At 36.4% G+C, this 25,013-nt stretch overlaps 2 protein-coding genes across 2 annotated transcripts; both read right to left on the reverse strand.

The window, feature by feature from the left end:
* Positions 1-212: 212 nt before the first annotated feature.
* On the reverse strand, positions 213-1,445 carry LOC140745647 (trypsin, alkaline C-like). Its single transcript, XM_073077586.1, has 3 exons — positions 1,406-1,445; positions 711-858; positions 213-477 (listed from the first exon to the last, which is right to left on the reverse strand). Exons 1-3 carry the CDS (start codon positions 1,443-1,445, stop codon positions 213-215), a joined length of 453 nt encoding a protein of 150 aa, XP_072933687.1.
* A 9,435-nt stretch (positions 1,446-10,880) lies between these two features.
* On the reverse strand, positions 10,881-14,033 carry LOC140745231 (transient receptor potential channel pyrexia). Its single transcript, XM_073076966.1, has one exon. The coding sequence runs from the start codon at positions 14,031-14,033 to the stop codon at positions 11,064-11,066; it is 2,970 nt and encodes a 989-aa protein (XP_072933067.1). The 3' UTR covers positions 10,881-11,063.
* Positions 14,034-25,013: the final 10,980 nt, after the last annotated feature.

The raw sequence follows: 25,013 nt of genomic DNA on the forward strand, positions 1-25,013 counted from the left end.
TCCTAAATTATAAAAGCTACATCGAAGTCATACATCAGCAGTAAACCTGACATGGTAAGCAAATTTTATATATTACTACCAATTGGTAACAATTTTAAACATTTTATTTCTAACGTCAGTCAATCCAAGATGGTGTCAATGCGAAATAAAAAGTATAAAAAATCGTGACAATGTCTGCTCTATATCCTTTTATTAAATCTCTTTGAGCTATATCAACTTACTGAAGTGTTCCCCCATCCAACTTGAACTACAGGAGAGTTATCAGGAACATTATATCCCTGAGCGATGATAGTTCCTTGCTGGATCACAGGAGAGTAGACCAATGGAGTCAATAGCCTTATGACACTAATATCGCCATCAAAACCGTATTGGCCATAAGAGGGGTGGTTGAACTCTATATCCACGTAGCTGACTATGCCATCGATATTGCGGTAAGTGCTACCGGCTCTGATTCGACGGAACCTTGGGAGATACGTCCTGAAATTTAAGAATTTATATGATTTAAATAAATATTGAACATACTAAGACGTCATCACAAAGTCTTAAAAAATTCTACCAGTTTCAAATATAACAATCGTCATCAAATGGATTGGGCTTGGAGTGTTCTTTGTGGAATTAAGTGCGAATTAATATACTTCACTCATCTTTAAGATTTATACTTAGTACTAACTACTAACACTTAGACCCCATAGAAGCAGTGAGCAGCAGACAGGACATAGCGAGGTGTGAGGATGTTAGCCGCGCAGGCTTGGGACCAGAAATGGATGAAGAACACTTCCACTTGCACGAGCGCGGGATACTTCTCGATTGTCGTAGGATTGCCACCTACGATCCTGTGGTTGCTAGATGCCGAAGCACCTGAAAAATCGTATCACATACTATATTGATATAGCCTACTTGGTCTCACTTTAAAAATGTGAATGTTACACGACCAATTATAGCATAATTCCGGGGGTAACACCGTCAAAATTTCTTCCATATAACAGCAAAAAAAAGTTTTTTTTTTGTTTGAGTGACAAGCGACACACAAGACATTCCAATTTAGTCCATAGGGATAGCAACGTATCTATAGCTGATGTCATGCAGGACTCCTTTGCTATCTGACCGTTGGCATTTTGTCCGTGGACGATCTAATAAAACTACGTAGGTCTGTCTGTTATTTCTAAATTATATAAAAATCGCATATTTTCTACACTAATATTATAAAGAGGAAAACTTTATTTGTTTGTTTGGTTGTAATGAATAGGCGCAAAAACTACTGGACCGATTTTAAAAATTCTGTCACCATTCGAAAGCTACATTATCCACGAGTAACATAGGCTATATTTTATATGAAATATATTTGATAAATAGATTTTGAGGCGGTACAAAGTTTGCCGGGTCAGCTAGTATTATATAAAATTACCTCCTAAAAGAGTAAGAACTAGGAACCACATGGCAGTCATTTGTCTTAATTACCACCACTGGGTATAAAATACGTTATATCGGTTTTATACTCGTATATGCACAATTAATTATTATCTATGCTATTATCATGTCATTTTAATATTTATGTTTCTGTCCGCAAGTAACATAAGCCGTTTGCGAATACATTATCTACTAAGACCGTCATTCGAGGAAAGAAGTTATTTTGTTCTTATCTTGTATGACGGTGGTAGACCTTTTTGTGGTTCGACTTCGACGGCACCACTACACCTATTTCTAATTTATAACAGCCGTTTTAAGCGCTGCTGTGCTCTGGTTTAACGGTTTAATGGTTTAATGTGGTAAAGAAGACACACTTTTCCGAGGCGTTCCTGCTTAGTGCTTACGGGCAGCGGCACATCTGTGGCCGACCTCAGGAGACCAATCCTTTCTGGGGCTTATTACAAATATTCATGGGTGGCAGTAGTTAGTATTTACTAACTATAAAATGGAATGCATGCTCGTCTGCTACTACTATATTATAATGAAAACCTTGTCTCAGAGTTATACAATGTCCCCTAAACTGTATGAGGTGGCCCAACCCGCACTTGACTAGCATCATGTTCTTTTGCGTCAAATTTTAATGCAGAAAATGACATAGCTATGAAAAGACAGTGGTTCAAATTGATGACGATAAATCGTTATTAATAATCGATCTATCCGATGTTTTGCCTTCAAAAGATCTGATACATATTTACGGCCTACTTGACATTTCCAAACTTCAAACTTCAATATTTGGTAGCCAAAAAAGGGATATAATCTATCCTATTTTTCATTATTATTATTCGTAACGGAACCTAATTTTAAAACTTTTAGGGTTATTTGCTTTCTAATTAACACAAAATTAATTCACAAAGATTATCATTATACAACTGGATTAGCTGGATTTATTCCATTTGTTATCGTTGGATATATCTCTTTAGTCTTGTCTAAAGTCTTCCAAAAATCGCATGTGTTATCAAATAATCTTTACCAATCCTTAATGAAAAGGCTCTTCATTTACAGATTCGTTGCTCAACGAGATATTGACTTTTGAGTCTTTTCAAATCGTTTATATGTTTGATGTTATACACGGATATGCATTTGTGTGAAGGAGGTTTTGAGGCTACCAAAATAAAATGCAGATTTTCGAGCATATGATTTTGAAGGTGGTAGAACTCTTTGTGGTTCGATTCCGGCGGCACCACCGCCACACCTATTTCTACCTAATAAGAGCAGTGTTAGGCGCTGCTGTGTTCCGGTTTGAGGGGTGTGGTAAGGGAGACAGACTTTTCCGAGGCGTTCCAGCTTAGTCCTCAGGGGTAGCGGCGCATCTGTGCCGACCTCAGGGAGGACAAATGTCCATGGGCGGCAGTAGCCACTTACCATCAGGAGGACTGCATGCTCGTCTGCTACTCCTATAATATAAAAAAAAATGCAGGTGCCTGAAATCTAGTATATATGATAAGTAAAGTCTCTCTAAATTAGCGGAATAGTCTATTATACGCTGCATTTGATTTTTTAACTTTACTTTTCGTGTGTTTGTATATTTTAATATGTGTTTTTAAGTACTACTACTCGTATATACTTATTACTGACCTATTTTCTAAACAAATCCGGTGCTTATGTACTGTTTACAAAAATAATCTCTTTCTCAAATAAGACAAAGCTTACATTCGATTATATAAACTGCTATTTTAGTTAATTTCTCATAGTCAACATCAGTAAACGGCGGTGACTAAAAATGGCATGTGCGCTACGGGATGCGTACGCGCATCTATTTGCGCTCCCTGAATCAGTTGCGCTGTATTTATAGATCGCGGTGACGAGCCACTGATTAATTATTTATACACACGCGCCTAATTCTAATTATTATTGCATCGTGCAGTATCTGGAATTATAATAAGATGGATTATTTTATTTATAGACGTTTATAATTCGTTTGTTACTCGTATCTTGTGCCCTTTCTTTGTAGAGCCGTTTATGGAGAGATTGTAATTAGCTGATGTTCAAAAGAAACACAAATGTCACAAGTCAATTGATAAGTCAAATAGAATCTTGTAAAATACTGTTTGAATTGAGAAACCATGGATAACTTTATAATGCCACCTAAGCCGGCATCTGACGAGCCATTTATATTTTACAATGTAACTAAAGATGAAAGCAAGCTTATTTGCCAGATTACAATTAGGTAATAGTAGCCTCGTATTAGTATGTCTCCCTTACCACAACCTTCAAAGCGGAACATAGCTACACTTAACACTGCTGTTATAAGGCAAAAACATGCTATACCCAACAATTTTAATACTATTGTTTTAAGGCAAATGCATTTCAACTTAGCCCGAAAGCGGCCAATCTTTGAGATACTTCAGAAAGGATTCTTATTCTATCTCTGGTTAAAGATGTCAACTGACGGCAATAACATCACCATCACTTGAACTGCTTGCTTGGTTCGTCGTCAATTACTGTCCCATTGCTGGGCACTGGTCTCAGATGATTTTATAAAACATGCTCACTTGCTATCTCTGTATATTTTATTATATTTAAAACTAAAGAAAAGGCAGACGGGCTACATGATGGAAAGCAGTCAACGTAGCCTGTGGACTATTGCAACACCAGAAGAGTCGGCAATGCATCGCCGGCTTTGTAGCAGAGCTCTTATTGCACCCCTCTTGAGGAGCCCCATGTCATAGCGCACTATTATAAGCTAACTAGACTCCAGTACAGTAGAGCAGCCAATGCCGCCTAAACCGGCGCCTGGCGGGCCATTTATATAATTATACAATCTAATTCCGTTCCGCACATGTCCCGCCGACCGTCAATCCCGCATTCCCGGGTATTTACGTTAGCTAATAAGCCAGGTGAGCGCTAATTAGATTATATCTCGCGTCGTGTACAGAATGTGTTTGATCGCACGCGTCGGGTGAAGCTGTTGCTGTCAACGTTTTTGCATACCTTACGAGTATGTATTGTAAATCATAGTTACTTCTGTATTTGACATTTTTCCATATAATTTGGATTTCCGTGTTCTTAAAGTGGCAAACTTGCTTGTAGTCCATTGGTAGCAATGTCACTGCCGAATACGATCTGTAATGTACCCAAAATATGGATAAGTTACCGACTCGAGGTGGGTAACTGATATTTGCTACACTTGTTACGCTTCAAGGGTAAAATTGAATGTTTCGTGTTAGTTTTTTTTTCGTACCACACCCTTTAAACTAAAGCACAGCAATACTTGACACATAAATAGACGAGTATAGAAACACCTACAAAGAACTGAGAAATTTGGAGCGATACATCTATAAATCTGCCTGGCCTCCATCGTCTCAATGTAAAAGAAAACTCCCTCAAAGAATCTTAATAGGACATATTAATAAAGATCCCAAATCCATCCATCAGTTTTTTTAAAATCCACTGCTGGACATAGGCCTCCCCTACTCTACGTCTCTCCAACCAATCTTGAGCCGTGTGAATCCAGCGATTTCCTACCGTCCTCTTAGGTCATCGATCATCAGTCCACAGAAAATCAATGCCTAAGTAGTACAACAAATAAATTCTAACTGACAATTTATAACTACTCTTAGGTCAATGAAATATACAGTACAGAAGACGAAGTGACGTTCGCGTATGTTTATGAGGATTCTCGTCAACATAGCTTTGGCATGCTTCCTGAGATAATTCTCGGGTATGCAGGTCGCTTAGAGACATTAATCAATCCGACATACGATTTACAGATGTAGTTACATACGCTGGAGTCAATAACTCAGTGATTCATATGAGTATATGTGATAATATATCTGTTTCTAGTTAAAGATTAAAACTACTTCTTTGAGCAATTTACAACTTTTATTATTCCCGCTCAAATTACAACTCAAACGTCAAGAGCGTTATTTTTTATTTTTTATGCTTACTCCATAGATTAGTAAGGATACTTCGTCGCCTTGAAATTGAATGAAGCCAAAAACGGCTTATTAGTAAGTTCTTTTTTTGAATTCTTGACAAATAAAATCATTTTTAGAGAAAATTTACGAATAAATAACTAATACTGCGTAATTAACATAATAAACAAATAATTATTTCAAATATTTTAGGGACATTTTAGCAAGGAGACGTGGCAAAACTTTTTTACGCAACTATTTCAATTCTCAAAACTGGGTACATTTTCTTGTTAGGAGTGAGTAATCTTTACTAATCTATGGCTTACTCATACAATTGTACCAGCCAGTGACTATATATATATATATATATGAGAACTTATTGTTATAAAAGTAACACTTTAATATACATAACATAGTTTAATTACCTATTTCAAGTTGGATGTTATACACATTGTCGAATATGTCTAATATAAACGAATTGAATTATGTTTCATAGTTTCTAATGAGGTATATTTTAAATACGTTTGGACAAACCAGAACAAACCAGAACTTACCAGCGCTACAACTGCTCAAAACTTTTATGATTATTACGGTTTATTTTTATTTATTTAGTTTATTTTGGAAACAAAAAAAAACACACAGTATGTAGCCATTATATTGTATGAATACGTACTATGTAGCCACGTTCGTAGATTAATAGAATAAAAGCAAAGCTATGTGATAATAAGGGACTAGAATGCAACAATCGCAGGAATGGGGGTAGTTCGCCGGCACCTTGCGGCGCGTTTGAAGCGCGCGGGGCGGCGCCACGCTCGCTTAATTACTGGCTGGACACTCCACGACACATCCATGTGTGGAGTGAATTATTTCACTGTCTATTTTTTATAATATCTATAAAAGTTGCAAAGAAGCTTGTAGTCCATCTGAGGGTATGTTTTCACTGCCGCTCATGTATAGCACTATGTAGGCCTGTAAACAATCCAAAGTAAAGTTAGAGTCCTGCGTTTAGTTATACGTTTTGAGGAGTAAGCTGTCCTAAGCCATTTGGTGAGTTACATTTATTGTTGACCTTCTACGTCTCCGGATGCCCTTGAACCTTCAAATGACATCGGATGGCGCGGGAGTGACACTACATTATGTGGGACTTTTATCCACAAAAAACCCTAGCCACCTATAGTTTACCTATGTTTTAACGCTACCTAGAGAACTCGAGGAACTTCATGTACACTTAGTACAAATATCAGGAATTAGAATCTGACGAGGGATGCTTTATATTTTATCAGTCTGTTTATTTTTCTAATTAATACGGCACTTTTGCTAACGTCTGTACCTACATATCTAAGGTCGGCTGTATACGAAGCCGCACCAACCGCATTTTAGTTTAATTGTCATCGGGCCTGCTTTACTTCTGCAAACGCCGACCGATTCCGGAAAACGCAATCTTCGATCTAAGCATGGAGAATATTACTCGTTAGACCTTATTTATAGACCATAAATAAAGATGCCAGGCGATTTCTTTAGCTTTTATACAACTTTGTTGAGAACAGGTAACTCGAGAACAAATCTAAGTTTAGATTTAGATAGATTAGAGTTAGATAATAGGTTATGTATTCCAATAACCTAAAAATAAATCTTTTATAAAATTAAATAACTAATTAAATATGTACACAAAAAATATTTACAAAATATAAAAATACAAGATATATAAATCTTAATTACTGTTTAAAGAAAATATCAAGATCGAATCACACTTTTTTTAAATCAGAGGTTTTGATTCGTACTGGGATCGAAAGACCCGTTTTAAATCATTACGTTGTTATTGTTTTTACACACAAGAAAAACACAAAAATCTTTCCAAATTACTAACATATTTGCTCCTTGGATATAAAAATAAAATGAGACATTATACAAGTTATTGCTCATCACTTAAGTAGTTGAGGAAAGGAATTTTGCGATAGGAGCTTACCAATTAGTATCAGCTTTCGTTCCGGCGCAGCATGGCCACCTGGCCGGTGCAGTCAACTGGGTGTAATGATTAAGTAGCCGCAATCTCGCGAAAAATAAGAAGGGTTTGGTTAGGGAATGCTTATACGAGACAACTAAGTCGTCAGGTGTAGCGACATTACCAGCCGATTTTTGGTTTGTCTGATCATATCTGGCGATTACTGTGGCCGCTTACCACCACATGAACTGCATGCTCGTTTGCTGCTTCTATATTATAAGAAAAAGTTATGAAGATAGTGGGTCCAGTGATACAAACATATCATAATATCTATTGATATAATTAGATAAAGAATTATAACGACTTGTGTTAAACGCCATTAAAATACGACGTACAAAACATAAGTAACATTTTTATCGTAAAAGGAATACAGTATTTATTTTAGAATTATAATTTAGTTCTTCATAACTCCTTTAGGTACTATCTTAAGTTATGTGCATACCTAAATTATCTTCTCATATGTGATACTACAGGTGTATGAAAGTATACGTAGATATATTATATAATACATGAAAGGTAGTACCACGTGAGGTAACCATGATTGTCTTTTGGAATGGCAAAGTATCAGTGATCGGTTTCAGATCGAACCCCACTTCTAGAGTCGATTATGGATCGCCACGGGCAGCAGTTGGTACTCACCATCAGGTGGATTGCATACTTAATCTTATAGAAAACCAAGATAATTTATCTTTACAGTAGGTTTGCGACTGTTCTTAAGTCAACGGTTAATAGTCAGGGGCGCCCTGCGCTCATTTTACGTAGAAATGATTGCCACTTGAGAGCCTTTCTCAGCCAATGCATGTCAGATTCTTGAACAATATGACCGGGTCGCTGCCACTTCATATTACTTGCTCTGGTAGCTGTGGGAATTCTATTAGTGTACTCATTTTATAATATGAATTATGTGTTTACACAGTATATCCACTACACTGAATAAAGTACCCTTACCTTAGTAATTTCCACTATTCAGTATATTATCAAAAATCGTCATGACGGCTTACAGTTTAACACGCCCAAGTACCATGGACATCTGTAACCAACCCCAGATAGGATTAGATATTCCTATCTGAAGTCGGCCTCAGATGCACCGCTACCCCTAAGGACTAAGCTGGATCGATTCGGAAAAGTAAGTCTCCCTTACCACACCCATTAAACCAGAACATAGCAGCGTTTAACACTGCTTTTATGAGGCAGAAATAGGTGTGGCGGTGGTGCTGCCGGAGTCAAAGGGTTAATTATAAGCAATAGGTGGACTGATCGGACATTAAAAACGAAGGCGAATTCTTATATTTTTTTAAAACTTTCGCTAAGAAAAAGGGATAAACGGATATTACCATTTCTAACGGTATAATAAGAGGAAAAACTTTTGTTAAACTAATTTATTATAAAGTATAAAGCGATAAATCCCGTTTTCCGCTATTTTATAATGTAAGCGACACGTTATAATATGACGTGCGTTAAGGTTGAGTGGTCGGGGCACGCGGGCGCGACGCGTGCGGTCGCGCTCCCAGTTGACCATCTGCTGGAAAATGTTACATCCCTAGTATTTTAATTAAGACGTGCCAAAGAATGAGATATACATAAATACATAAATTCATACAAACATACGCTCGAAAAACATTACCGTCCGCAGTCAGGTAAAAAAACATGATCATCTTGAAAATAATTTGTTACATTAATATTACCACTTCTAGCGGAAGAAGGTAAGGAAAAAGTGTTATTGTAGAGTTGTAAAGTTGAAGTAGTATCGTCATTTTACGACACTACTTCAACTCCCGCTATTTTATAACATAAGTGACAAGTTATAATATGACGTGCGTTAAGGTTGAGTGGTACCGGCACGCGGACGCGACGCGTGCGGCCGCACTCACACCCAGGAATCTGGTGAAAAATATTATATTATTGGCTTTAGTATCTATATTAAGAAAGACGTGCCAAAGAAAACGTACATAAATGTATACATACATATTATTCTGTAAAATAATGACCTTATGAAGACAAATAAATATAAACTGATATTAAGTACTATTTCTAACAAAAAAAAGGTTACAATAAAGAAAAACTGATATTCAAATTACGATACAACCCAAGTTCCCGTTATTTATAACGTAAGCAACACATGCGTTACGCGTGTGTTATGGTTGACTTGTCCCCCCGGCGCACGGGCGCGACGCGTGCGGCCGCGCTCACACTCAGCTGACCAGGTGATCATATGCTGGAACGCATTATAGATAGGTATAGTATTTTGAAAGCGGTAGACAATGGTATGCGTGACATAAGACACTGCTCGAGGGATAAACTAAGAGTCTTCTTGATGGTAAGTAGCTACTGCTGCATTTAACACTGTTGCTATTAGGTAGAAATTGTTGTGGCAGTGGTGCCTGTAAAATCGAAACGCAAAAGGTTCTAACACCATCGCAATACTTATTAGCCTGAGACTATTTGAACTTATCAAAAATAAATTCACCAAGATGTCATTCATATTGCGGTGATTCGTTGTATCTTACACTGCATTTTGTGATCCCGCAGTAAATCAGACACAACAATGTAAGGAGAGAATTTGTTATCTAATTATAAACAACTATTATTTGTTAATATCACGACAAAATAATCTGACAATTGAAGAACCTTGATCTGAATATACACACATAAATATAATATACATTTCGTTGATGAAAAAGGATTAGGAAAGTGTTCATACACTTTCTATTCGTTTGTGTGTCCATAGCGCCCACGACACAGGGAATCCTAGTGTGGGGCTTTGAGCGTAGAATGCTGTGAGTGTAGAAAGCGTTTTTAACTGAAAATGTAGACAAACGTTGAATGAAATTCTCATAAAAAATTAAATATCACGTTTTATGTTACAGAATTATCACAAGAACAACACTTGCCTTGATCGTGAAACTGCGTCAGTTTGTATAAACAATCTCGTATTTTGCCCACAAAAATCTAATGTAATCAAGATCTTATCTTACGGCTTAGTGCTGCGCAAATATTGCGGATGGCGCTACTTCACGTGCTTATGCACGTTATTGTCCCACAGTTGGACAAGTACCCATCAATTTGGTATACTAGATATCTAAATTCATTATTAGATATCTCTCTGGCGGGGATAGAACCCGGATGATCCGCCTAGGCGGGGATAGAACCCAAATTGTTATTTGCGCGACAAGCTATTTATGGTGACCGCTCTATCTTGATCAAATATATAGTTACATAAAATTAAGTACAATTGATTAAGTATTACTTTGAAATGTTTTGTGTAAGTCTACAAATACCTTATATAGAAATCTAGCCTTGATATCACTATGAAGTGTAAATTAAAAATGTTTGCGACACTGCTACTGTATTACTAGGACAATATAAGAGATATTTCAATTATGTTTTAAATTAAAATAAATTTACACTTTGCACATAAACTTTACACGTAAATACCAAAATGTTATGTAATATAGAGAATCCTAACTGTGAAATGTAAGTGAGAAAGAGGAAAATAAAACAATACGTGTCACTTTAGTGAAGTTTATTATAAAAAAAACATTAACCTTATTATAACAACTAATCTCTCCTCAATATACTACCCTGCATCAAACAGAAAAATAAACATACAAAAACCCACGACATAATCTTTAAGATAACATTTTACGGAGAATTATTATTTCAAACAAAACATTTGTTATATGCTTATAAGATACGTATAACATTTTAAAAAGTCGTCTTGAAGTATTAAAAATTAATTATCAATTTCCTTTATATTCTGAGCATTTCGTGATACTTGTGAGATCTGATTTACTTTGAAAGAAGACTGGAGATTCCGGATAGTATGAATTTGAATGTAAATACGCTCTGTCGTTTGATTTGAACAAGCTTTGCATCAAACTGTGCTGTTCTATCAACAACATCTTCAAATGCCTCATCTCCTGATCTATCTTCTTTAAACTGAATGTCGTTTGATCGATTTTCTCCTGCATACCTCGAATTTCAATGTTAAAATTTTGTTCGTTCGATTGCCCTTCGTTCTTCATCTTCGACACATAGTTACTCTTGTGCAACATCTCTTTAACAGATCGTCCTGATTTTAATTTATTTAGTTGCGCTAATTCGTACGCTGCCATCATTATATCCGTTGGCAATCGTTTCTCATGTGGATTTAACGGTTTTACGCTCAATATAACTTTACCAGCTTCCGGAGACACCAGCGCAGTTCTGTAAACATATTTGTGTAGACAATTCGGTAGCCATGCACTGAACATCCCCATTTCAACGAATAGAATCAACTTTGTTTGACGCACTAGCTTTGACAAGCCGGCAGTTTTTCTTAGACCCTGAATATCGTGTACCGCAATACCGACGAGTAGATTCATTAATATAATCGTTACAAACATAAGAAACAAAATAAATATGATCTGTGATGATAATTCGAATATTAATGGAGGATCATCCTTCGTCGGATCGTTTAGAACAATGTTCAAATTGAGTTCACCGACCATCATAGACAGTATACTTATCAATCCCGTTAGAGGATTTGAAAACATCTCCTCATTAGGAAAAACTACACAAAAACATATCGCGAATCCAAGCAGGAGGCAAACATACGCTAATAAAAGCTTCAGAAATTCCTTTAGTACCTTTTGATACATGGCCACGTAGTCGCCGAACATTGGAAGTTGGCCCATCATCAACATTAAGTTGGTCCAAGCACCTAACACAGCATAACCACCAACGTGATTCTGCCAACTGTAATCACGTCGTATGTTATAAAGTGAAAACACTGACAATAAAACAAACCATTCCATCAAGTTCTCAAAAGTTGTAAAGTATTGATATAGGCTTGAATATCCCGTAATCCCAGTTAATTTTCTAACAATTTCAAAGGAAGTAATAGCTATAAGAAGCCATCGTTCAAATTCTATAGGACTGTTCTGCAGAAAATCTCCTAGTATCGATTGTTGTTGACATAATTCGTTTAGAACACCGTATTTCTTTGAATGTTCACCTTTGCATGTCTTCACCACTGTTGTTAATACATAGGTTGACAAGAAAGTAACAAACAGAAAACAAAAGATGAGTCTCGCTAGGTAAAACTTTCTTATCTTTTTCCACTTCATAAACAAGAATGCTGAACACAATGGGTGTTGCAAAACATCTTTTTGGCCTTCATCAATCAAACTATTTAAATACGTGATCTCGCGCGGATAGGAATATTTCAGAATTTTTCCGAAATTAAACTCAATTTGCACCTCCTCATTTCCTTCCGCAGAACTTATGGATATCCCACTGTCTAAATTGTGTTTCAAGATTGCTAATGATTTTGGTGTTTTCCTAACTATGACGCTTAATGCCGTGTGACCTTTTTTTGATTTGGATGTCACATCTGCTCCCAGGAAAATCAATGTTTCGACGCATTGTGTTAGTCCGTCCATAGCTGCGAGATGCAAAGGTGAATAACCGTATTCGTCTTTTTTATTCACTTGCGCTCCCCAACTGACCATCATGTCTATAATATCGACCGCCTGTTCCGAGCGACACACAGCAGCATGTAAAGGTGTCCTTTTATCAGAATCTTCTGCATTCGGATCTGCGTTTCCATCTCTTAATAGCACCTCAACAGTTTCTATACTCGAACACCTTGCAGCGAGGTGAAGGGCAGTAAAACCTCTATAATTTTTCGTATTAGCTTTTGCACCTTCTGCTAATAGAAGTTCAACACACTCAGCATAACCTCTAGTTGCTGCCAGATGCAATGCTGTGCATTCCTTATCTCTTTGCTTAGTACCACCGTTCACACTTATTTTAGTTTCTTTCAAAAGATATCCTAGACAACGCACTGCGCTTAGTTCTGCGGCTAAATGCAACGCGTTAAGTCCACCTGAGGTTATGTAAGCGGGATCTACGCCCTTATTTATAAACAATTCCATACACTCTAAAGCATCATTTCTCACGGCACAATGAACGAGGTTGTCTTCGCAACCAGCCCTTTGAACTACTGCATGCAACGAAGCTCCACTTGCAATTAATATTTCAGCACACTCTAGTGAGTTCCCAAATGCAGCGCAATGTAAAGGACTGAAATACTTGGGAATATAATCGACATCAGCGCCCATGGAGAGTAAGTAGCTCACGGATCTGCTAGCACCACTGAATGCAGCGACGTGTAAGGCTGTCAACCCAATCGGTTCCGAATTATGTATATCAGCACCCGATTCTAAAATTAGAGGCAATAACTCGTCACGAGTTAGAAATGCGGCCCACAAAAGCGTAAGATTCACAACCACCACTGGTGCGGAGCAAATGTGTTCCTCGATGTTGTCTGCCGTAATCAGTCCACACTCAAGGTCGTCAAAAAATCTTCCTGCTCCCAAAGTAAGTGCCCTTTCACATAGAGCTCTTCGGACCATGTCCTCAGTAAGTCGGGCCTCGGGGTCTGGGGCGAGAATGTCGAAACTGTGATACATGTTGGGTGCATCGTCTGCTGGAGGTGAGGGGCCCACAAATAAATACTCCTTGGCTTTATTCGGGTCTTGTGCTGATTCGAGTAAATCAATGTTCCGGACATGTCTGAAGCTGTTTCTTAGAGGAAATTCTTCGGGATCCCTTGTCCTGCCGGAGCTCGTGGTGAAGCTGCTGATGAGACGGCTACGCGAGGGGGTTTGCGAGGGTGTCTGGAGAGGGGACGGCCACCCCATCTCGCGGTATCCAAAGTTGTCCATGGCCGGAGAGTGACTGATTGCAAGTTGGGCGTTATCTTATCAGATTTTTACATCAGCTCTAACAACAAGACGTTTGTTTGACTTTGTGATTTATGATGCTATTTTTGCTCAGTATATATTAATTAAATAAGCAGTTTTTATTATATGCGTAACAAAATATTTTAGAACTATAGATGGCTCCATTGTTGTTTGGTATTGTTATATATAGAAGTATTGTTATATTATCATTCACTACTGCGTACGTATTCTTATGCTTATCATTACGTAGCGCTTAAAATCTCATCTTGAATGACATATTTATTAACTATATTACTTAGAATTATAACTTGTATCAATTTTGTACTGGAGTTTTAGGCGGTGTGTAGATGGTAGGTACTATCAATTTACACTTAGCACGGTGAAGTAAAGCCTAAACTCACTTTGAGAGAACCGTGCCCAGCAGTGGGAATGTAACAGCTTGACGACAAAGTAAAAGATACTAGCACATACTAGCCTATTCGAATACTCCTACGAAATTACGTGCGAATTTGCTTAGGCATACCTAAAAATAATCTTGAAAAAGCTGATAAAGCAGTTTCGTGCAATGCAGGTACGGTAATTACCTTATCTTGGTAAATAGAAAATGTTTGCTGAAAGTAATACTTTTAATATATTCGTAATATACTTCAATAGTAATTTTTACCAGATTTTTTTAATTAGATAAGACCTGAAGTGAACCATACATGGTAGTTTCAAGTATTTAGACAGCCCATTCGGTTTTCAAACGACATTTAAGCTTTCGGCAATATTTATATTCACATATACTCCGATATCTCCGATGCACCATAGCACTTATAATTTTAAACCAAACGGTCACTCAACAACCCTACCCTACATACCTACATATCACTATTCTGTATAAATATATACATACATAACGTTTTTCTTATTATAAGTGTAAAGGAAAATATATCTTTCTAATGATATTCAAATATACTCAAATAGGTACTTTCCTAAGATAAATTTACATTAATTATCGGAATTTTAATAAGATACTGCATCATGTCATATCTACATTAAGTAATTTCTTAGAAAATTATTAGTACGTAATATCATGTTTATAAATATCCGTCGCACTATTCTCGAGAATCGACCGTAAAAACACAATACAGATACAATACATCATGTATACAGTATGTATGTAAACAGGGTGAATTTTTCAAATGGGCCTTCAGGGCTAAATCCGAAACTATAAGGATTAGCGAAAAATGCTGAAAGGATTTACGAGGCCAATTTTTGATAAAAATTAAAACTGCATCATTCGTTTTTTTTTTTAAATCTCTTTCTCTACTCGGGAATCGAACGAGTTGATTTTGAAAAACGGGTGCACCTTGTTTTATCCCTCCATCGTGTCGCTTATAAGGATATCATTCTGGGAAGGAAAGGATAAATAAAACGAATAATGACAAACTAAATTACCTAAAAGGCTAATTTATAAAAAAAAAAAAACATTTTTTTTCTTATAAGTTTTGTCTCATATTGCATCCCTTTCTGGATTGGAAATAAAAATACGTTTTTTTCTTGCTCATAGGAAACTGACATTCATTGGCATATTTTTCTATGCTGACACCGGAAGACATCTTGAATTTTGCAGTTTACTTTGCCGTCTTACGAATTTTCCATCAGGCCACGTGTCCTGACACGAGTGTAACATTTTATACCTATCACAAAATGTGCGCAACGCCGATAAAAAAAATTTCATTTCAAAAATCGTATAATTATACTTGTGCCATATTATTTTTTATTTATTTATTTATTCTTTATTTACCTAAATCTGGTAGAACTTAATGCTTTGAGCATTCTCTACCATATTAGTACATAAGTAGTAAAACATGGTTTTCTTAATTGAAATGGTATTATTTGGTGTCGTGCCTATGTGTAGTTACGACAGGCCGTCAACCTACATACACACTGACACTGTAAACACGTGCATTTGTTTGTCCCCGTGTCTTTGTCTGTCACGCTGTTGACTGTACCACTGTTTGTCAGTGTGATGAACTAAGGACGAATTCATAATAACATTTTCATTGTGATGATTGACGACGCGTGCAGAGACGTGGTAACTATGATTAAGGCTGAAGTTCGATGCCTGTTAAAATAAAAAAAGAAAAATCTTTTCTGTGACCGAAATTTTAGTACGATTAGTTTCTCCGATATGCAATTTGTATAGACCATAAGTTAGTATACCATATTTTTTTAATAAGTCAAATTATTTACTGTCGTAAGAAGGTAAATTTCCAAGGTAGCCAAGGTTATTATAACCAATAATAAAGATAACACTACAATCATGAGTACTCTCTGTTAAAATCGTGAGGTTTCAGATGTGTATGCACTACCAGAAAAGCCGTGAATACATTGCGAGCTTAAAGAACAGAACTTTATTTTGTTAGACCTCGCTGCTATAACCTTTATTAGGAATACACCATTCCACAGCAAAATATCTATTTATATCGTAAAATCTTAGTTTCTAAAACACATTATAATATTAGTACGTTTAAATTTATTTCAATAGCAAATAGTAAAATTACACACCTGTTTTCGAGACTAAAATCAGATAGGCTCTATTTAATTCTATCCGCTAACTTTCCATACGTAATCGCGACAATAAAATAACCTAACACCAGCCTACAAAATGCTATCGAAGGATACTATCTGCTATGTCCACGGGTTAGGTTTCGACACGTAATAAGGGATATTTTACGACGAGAGCAGTAGACAAGTGCATTTACATCTTTAGTGTGTTTCGCGCTGGAGTATATATACGATCATTCATTTGTATGGGGATTTTTCGTCAAGAATCATAATTATGTTTGGGTGTCAATTTTCTATGTGTTTGTATAAGGATGATATCACTATTATTTTAAAAGATATTTGATATTTTGATAAAAACATTATGTATATTTGCTAGCATAGATAAGTTTTGCTAGTTACAAAAAATACTTGTAAAAAAATAATATCATTACATTGGTACAAATAGCTGAAAACACACTTTAGAAGTTATCACTTAACGCGGCAAGTAATTTCAAAATGTTGTAAATCTAAATATGACTTAAGTCTTAAAAAACATTTTAGTATGCAACAGGTACTCACACTATGTGATTTCAACTTCCTTGCTTGTGATATTTTATTAGTAAAGGCAGTAAAAAAATAATCTCAGATCGCGAGTACTCGTTACATATTAAAATGTCTGAATTTCACGATAATGTTCGTCTTAAATCATATATCAACAGAGTCCAACTAATGTCAGATCATATGATTCAGGTTATTTACGTCAACGTCAGATGATCGCGTCGTGCCGGCAGCGTCGCGTGCCGTTACGACGCGATGGGTGTCAACCGACCCGACGTGACCGATCGGGATCGACGCGACCGTTATAACATGGATAATACAGCCGTAATATACGCGACTAGTTCGCTATAGGTACATAGCCATGTATAGGGAACTAGTCGCGATTCCCGACTGGTCTCATAAGAAGCGACTAGATGCGCCACGTGCATAAGTCGCGGCTCTGCGTCTATGTCGCATACGAGCAACAAGTAGTGACTACCTATAAAATATGCGTTTGCGTAGACTAGCGTTTTCGAATGCAAAACTTATTATAACTTAATATAGCAGGACTTTTATATCTCACTTCAAATCACATACTTGCCTAATTGCATAAATACCTATGCGATAAAATCATACATTCGTATGCAGTTATTACGATGTAGACCTAAGACTGTCACATCGGACTGGCAGCGTCGCGTGCCGTTACGTCGTGCCGATAGGAGTCATCCGACCCGACGTGACGAACCGGGATCAACGCGACCATTACGTGCTAGATCGTAGCTTAGGTACATTTGCAGTACAGAAGGCTTTATAATCGTAATTTACGACTATTCTTTAACTAAGTACCAGGCTTTGAATTGCTGATTTTTCAAATTGAATTCCAGGATTTAAATTATTACGCATCTCCGCTTTTTCAAAGTTATGCGCGTATTACAAATATATCATTACTTCTTGAAATGCGAAAAAAATCATTGTTGGGAAACTATGACGCTTGAAACTTCTTAAAAATATCTTAAAGGCTGAATGAAGTCTACCCTTTCGCATTTGGCCACCGTGATTTATGGCCTAACTCGCACTCACAGAGGAGGCCCGTGCCCAGCTGTGGGACATGGATTGACGACGAATATTTTACTACACATTTAGTAACAGATAAAACATTTTATTGAACGTTTGCTGTATATTCTCAAAGTTGCATATCTCATCAATATAAGTACACCGTGCTAAAATAGTAGCACGAACAAAGTGCATTACCGAAGCAATAATTCGTAATTAATTCAAAGGAACACATTAAAGTATTAATGGCGCGTAACGCAACCATTTTCCGCCACATTACTACCAGTTGGTGGCAACCCAACCGACATTTGGACAACTTCCAAATGTAAACACCGGTTTACAGTTAATTACTATGAGTACTTTAGTTTTTTTTATTTTTTATTGAAGTAGCGACGAGAGTAATCCACCTGAGTATGTGGTCCCGATTCTCATGGACATCTGTTATCTACGCCAAATAGGACTGGTCTCTACAATGAAGTCGGCTACAGATATGTTGCTACTCCTGACGACTGAACTGAAATGCCTAATGATCTCTCACCTCACCCTTCAATAGAACATTACTTTTATAAGAATTATATATTAGTGAATAAAGATGTTTACTTTTATAAGAAATATATACATAATGTGACATTATGCTTTCAAAATGGAACCAAGAAAAATCTTACATCAAAAATAAATTATTGAAGAGGTATTTAATTTGTATCCATAATTTTACGTTTTTATGTAATAGGTAGAGCAAGATATATGAATGACTGCAGACACCACGGGTCCATTTAAAACTGTATACATATTGGCTACTACCGCGATAACCAAATTGGAAAAACATAACAACGCTTCATATAAAATAAGTAATTCTAAAAGTCATGGACCCACGGAACGACTATAAGAAAAATATATTGTTGTTAAGATAACAACATATTGTATAAAACACCTAAAAATACTCTTAATACGAATGAATTCAACTTGATTTTCTTTAATTACATATAATCATGTAAATTGACTGGCAAATTACTGATACTTTACGCATTTAAAACAAGCGAATTACAATTTACGATTATAACGGACTCCTGCCAAATTCTCGCATACTTTACTGTAATATCTTATTATATTTAACACGTAATACTTCCCAGACACTCCCGTGATCAATTATTTCCTTTAAACGTCTTTAACGCGAGATTTATAATTTATTGTGGCTGTAATACATCGCTCGGTAAGAACAGGATACTGATAAATGTAGCTATTCTGTATAGTAACACGAATTCGAATCTCGTTACGTTACAGTGTCGAATTAAGGCAAGTGAAATATATGTTTCGAAAACATATTAAAATTTACGTTCAGGGCGTTAAATATTGTATAATGGTATATATGCATAATATCAAAATTCTTCAGACACGAATGTAGGCAAAAAATCTAATTGCTCGACTACGATTCTGCCTTATTTTCATATTTTGTCGCCACTTCTAAGTTGTAGAACAATAATTATAGTGATGTAGATGGCGAGATTCGAAAAATACATTAGCGTAGAACGAAGTTACGCGACCCAATGTAACACATAAATTGAAATAACCAATCAGAGTGTACTTTTAGCGTGGGACGAAGTTACACACGCCGATGTAAGTGTAACACATTATATTATTTTATTTATTTCGCCAAAGAAGGATAGCTTTTTACGCATGTGCATAATGTCGGTATATCCATACTTTATATGTTTATAATTAAAAATGAATGTAAGACGTTCCAACTTAGTATTTAGAGGGCTCCCCTAAATATTAATGACCATTTGATCGACGTCAAGTAGTGGCGACTGTTACAGGTGCCCATGGCCGGTAACCTTAATAATTTATAATTTAAATGTAACATGTAGCACGCAATGTAAACCAAACAAAAATGCAATCATTCATTAATCTATTTATTAAAAACGCGATGGTATCTGCCCATCCGTTTAACTGTGGCTGATTTTAATTAAACTCCAATAGATAAAGGATAAAGATTTCTTCGCCGGAAGTGTGATCTCTGATTATAACGTGTGAAGTGATAAATAGGTCGGTTAGTGATGCGTCCATTCGATCCGTTAAACCATGTTTGATAGCGATCTGTAATTATTTGTGCTGTGCAAACAAATGCAAGTTGAGATTCGATTTGATTTTATAGTGCATTTGCCTATAAAATTTTATTTAGTTCGACTAGAAATAATCGAGAAAGTGCGAATTGAACTCGCATGAGGAAGGCCCTGTACCACGATAAAATATTTAACTTGACACATTTTTAAAACAGTATTTTTATTGTTTGAGCATTACTTATTACGTTATAACACTGTTTAACGCCGAAAATTATCAGTTTCTTCTATAAGATCATTTTATTCATATTTCTTGCGGCTGTAGCAAATCTGAAACAAATCTGAATCAATTTATTATGCTTCAAGACAAAACGCCGCGCGAATATTGGAGATTTAGTAACTACGTCCCATTTTTACTATTTGGGTAAGGAACTAAAAAGAAACAGTTGATGTTTATCGCATTATATGGTTATTTTCTATGAATTAAAATTAATAAAAAAGTATACCTTGTTCTACTTATAAAATACTTTAGTGCCTTTAAATATAAAATAGCAAATGGCATTGACGACTGCAAGTAATAATTAAAATAACTTGCGCTATAAGTAAATCTTATTACATTATGTTTAGCCCTAAATCTTTTATTTAAAATTGAAATAATGAAGTGGGGCGATGCCGTGATTAATCGACTCGATCAAATAAATATTTAAAAGAACTGAGTCATTATCAAGACACGGAAATCATAAATCATAATGCGATTTTATTTTGACAAAAAAAAAAACAAATAAAATGAATGCAATCAACTGTCAATCAAAATGCTTACGCGTTATTTTTATTTTGGAACCTGTGGAAAACAAACGGAATTCGACGACCTACATACTAAAAATAGTATTTTTAAAGGTGGTAGAAGCCTTTTTGGTTCGACTCCGGCAGCACCCCCGCCACATCTATTTCTACCTTATAACAGCAGTATTTAGCGCTTCTGTGTTCTGGTTTGAAGTGCGTGCCAAGGGAAACATACTTTTCCGAGGCGTTCCAGCTTAGTCCTTAGGGACTAAGCTGTTGCCGACCTCAGGTAGGAATATCTAATCCTATCCGGGGTTGACTGCAGATGTCCATGGACTGCCGTAGCCACTTACCAACAAGTGTACTGTATGCTCGTGTGCTATTCTTATCTTATATATAAAATTCTCGTGTCACAATGTTAGTTACCGTACTCCTCCGAAACGGCTTTACCGATTTTCACCAAATTTTATAATTATGCATATTCAGTAGGTCTGAGAATCGGCTACTATCTATTTTGCATACCCCTAAGTGATAAGGGTTGTTCACCATTAACATTTTTAAATATGGCAAATTTTATTTGTCAGCTAGTATTATATAAAATTATGTATAATTTTAAAACAGAATAGCAATCAAGTATGATAGTTAGTTTTAAAACTAGGTACGCCTGCGGTGTTGTTTTTAAGTGTGGAATGTATGATAAGACTATTACACAGAATAATATGTGCTATTATGGTATGTGAGGCGTTCCAACCTAGTCACAGTCAGAAACTATGTCAACTTGTATGAACCCATACATGGCTTCCTCAATTTGTTAAATTACATATGAACATATGGAATGGCTATAGAACATATTGGAACTAGAATATATTGGAACTATTGAATACTAACATATTGGAACTAGGAACTAAGAACCTTATAATATCTAGATTATATTAAGTATCATATTTTTCAAATTCCATTCTTAACCTATATATGTACTTTCTAGATAAAAGCATGCGTAAAAGTTTCATTATGGTTAATGCATTTGTATCTAAAATGGAGCCTTGCAGACAGACAGACAAACAATTTAACAACGATCATATCTTTTCCATACTCTTGATTTTTTACCAATATGTCGATATGATTAAGCATCATTAAATCGAAATTATGTTCTTTTTAAGACATGAAACACCAAATTTGAAGAGCATAGCATACTGGCGCCAAGGTCAACGTTCTGATCGGGTTCGCGCCAGAAATAACGTTCATATATACGGAAGCAAATACTGCAACGGTAAAGTGTTTTCGGACCAGGGATGTGACGATATATGTCATAATGTCGAACCTGAATTATCGGTGATTTACCGATCTCGAACGTATTCTCTTGCCTAGAACATATATTCTCACCCGATATGATGTTGTTATTTTTATATGTTGTAATATGTTAAATTGTAATATGTACCTAATATGACTAGGTCTAGGCTTTGCTTTGTATAAAAATATGTTTGTTTCGTTAGCAACAAAGGTCATCCATCGACAATATCTCGTTTAAATGTTCGACATTATCGGTACATTGATATTTCAGACGACCAATATATCGATAATTATATCGATGATTTCTTCAAGTCACATCCCTATTTCAGTCGGCTAAGCTGGCGCACCGTAAAACAAGATTATTGACAAAACGACAGATTTGTCATCAAATCAAACATATTACGATTTGGTTAACAGGACATGTTTTTACTTGCAGCAGACTGAACAATCCACTATGTACCTAATAGCGGAAGTAACTCTGACAGTTTTTAGAAGTGATCTGCTGTTTTTAATTTGGAGAAAGTTTAATCAACAAAGAAAGTTACAGGCTACTTTTTAAAAAAAAAAAACAACTTTTGAATCTTGAAACGGGGATATTGTTTTTTTTTTTGACTGACACATTACTTGAAAAATGGGAGCCTGGGATTCGAACCTTGGACTAATCGATCGAAAGGTCAAGTTTTAACCACTACTCTATCACTCTTTCACAGAGGCACGTATACTACTGTATATGTGCACTTAGACTGTTGGACCGTGTAAGCTCTAACGAATTAAGGGTCGGGCGGAAGGAGGTCCGCCCCGGGCCTCTGATCCTGGGGGGCCCCCAAACACATTTGGTAAATAAAAGGTCGTCAGAACGAAACAATCTATGAAATGTGTATAGCGAGAAGAAAACGTCATCGAATCACAGGCGAATATAAATACATTTGTGATTTTGTAAAATCAAAACAACTTTTTACACTGGGTATCTCCATTCAAAGGGCCCCCCGGGCCTCCGACGACCTGAGCCCGCCACTGCGTGTAAGCCACAATGCTTATTTATAATGCAATATTTAAGGGAGACATACTTTTCAGAGGCGTTCCAGCTTAGTCCTCGAGGGTAGCGGCGCATCTGTGGCCGACCTCAGGTAGGAATTTCTAATCCTATCTGGGGTTGATTACGGATGTCCTTGGCGGCAGTAGCCACTTACCATCAGGTGGACTGCATGCTCGTCTGCTACTCCTATATTATAAAAAACAATGCATTTAGCGCGGGAACCATAGTGGAATACTCAAGGGTCGATAAGGTCTGTTATAAAATCATTACAGAGCAAATGAATAATCCATTTATCTTTAATAAACCCTAATAACGCTGTCAGAGCCATATCTTTTTACTGCAACAATTTGGTACAAGTAGAATGAATGCGGAGAGTTAATCAGGCCACGAGGTAGGCCTCGTTAAGGTAATTACCACAGACTGTGTAAGGAATAGAAATGGCATTCGTCAACGAAATAAATTATCTAAATCAAAATTAATTATCACTTTAGACGGCGAAGGAAAACATCATGAGGAAACCTGCAATCTGCATACCCGAGAAATCTTAAATTTCAAAAGTATGTGAATCCTACCAATACGCACTTGACCAGCGCGATGGACTATGGCCTAATCCTTTTCATTCTGAGAGGAGACCCGTGCCCAGCAGTGGGACAGTAATGGATTGATGATGATGATGAATCGAAATAACGATTTTTACATTGATAGCTTCATGCATAGATTAGTAAAGATAACTCACTCCTAACAAGAAAATTTAATCATTTTTGACAATTGAAATTGTCGTAATATCTCGTAATATCGAGAACTATCTCTTAAAATAGAAACTCTATGCATGCAGAGATTTGTCACCACTGACATATCCACCTTCATACCATTTCTAATCTATGTTTGATCTATGGTAATAGGAATTCTAAATAGATTCCAGTAGCAACTTTTATTAGGCCCTAACGAAGATTGAAATTGCTGACATATAGACACCCTGCGGTCTAGAAATAGAATTAATTACAAGATTTCGATCACGATCTGTCTATAAATAGCGGGAACTCAGACGAACTGGGTCGTACATTAGTTTAACTTTATACAGGTATTTTAATAATTTAACTGTTTAGGTAAAGGTACCACTTAAGTTAGTGCCTAGTGGTTAAACTAGACATTAGGAAATATTTTGTACGTAATGTGCTATTAGCAAAAAGAAGGTCGTCAGAACCAAACAGTCTGTGAAATGTGTGTAAATCCGCAAAAATAAAGTTCGCTGGACTCACCACTATCACTGACATAGTTACATCACTATCACTATCACTCATCACTATCACTATCACTGACATAGTTACATCACTATCACTCTCCACTATTACTGACATATTTGTCTGCGAATAAGTCTCTCTGAGACATCTGTAATTTTGAAAATTCAAATCGACTTTTAAGCAATGATAGCCTAGTGGTTAAGAAACTCGGCCTATCGATCGATGGGGCTGAGGTTCAAATCCCAGGCCTCTGATTTTTCAAAGTTATGTGCGTACTAAAAAATAATTATCACTTGCTAAACGGTGAAGGAAAACATCGTGAGGAAACCTGCATACTTGAGAGATTAAAAAAAATCAAAAGGTATGTGAAGTCTACCAATACGCACTTGGCCAGCGCGGTGGACTATGGCCAAATCCTTCTCATTCTGAGAGG

The sequence above is a fragment of the Epargyreus clarus genome, unplaced genomic scaffold (genome assembly GCF_041222505.1).
Source record: "Epargyreus clarus isolate Ecla_fem2 unplaced genomic scaffold, WU_Ecla_fem_2.2 ptg000010l, whole genome shotgun sequence".
Taxonomy (NCBI): domain Eukaryota; kingdom Metazoa; phylum Arthropoda; class Insecta; order Lepidoptera; family Hesperiidae; genus Epargyreus; species Epargyreus clarus.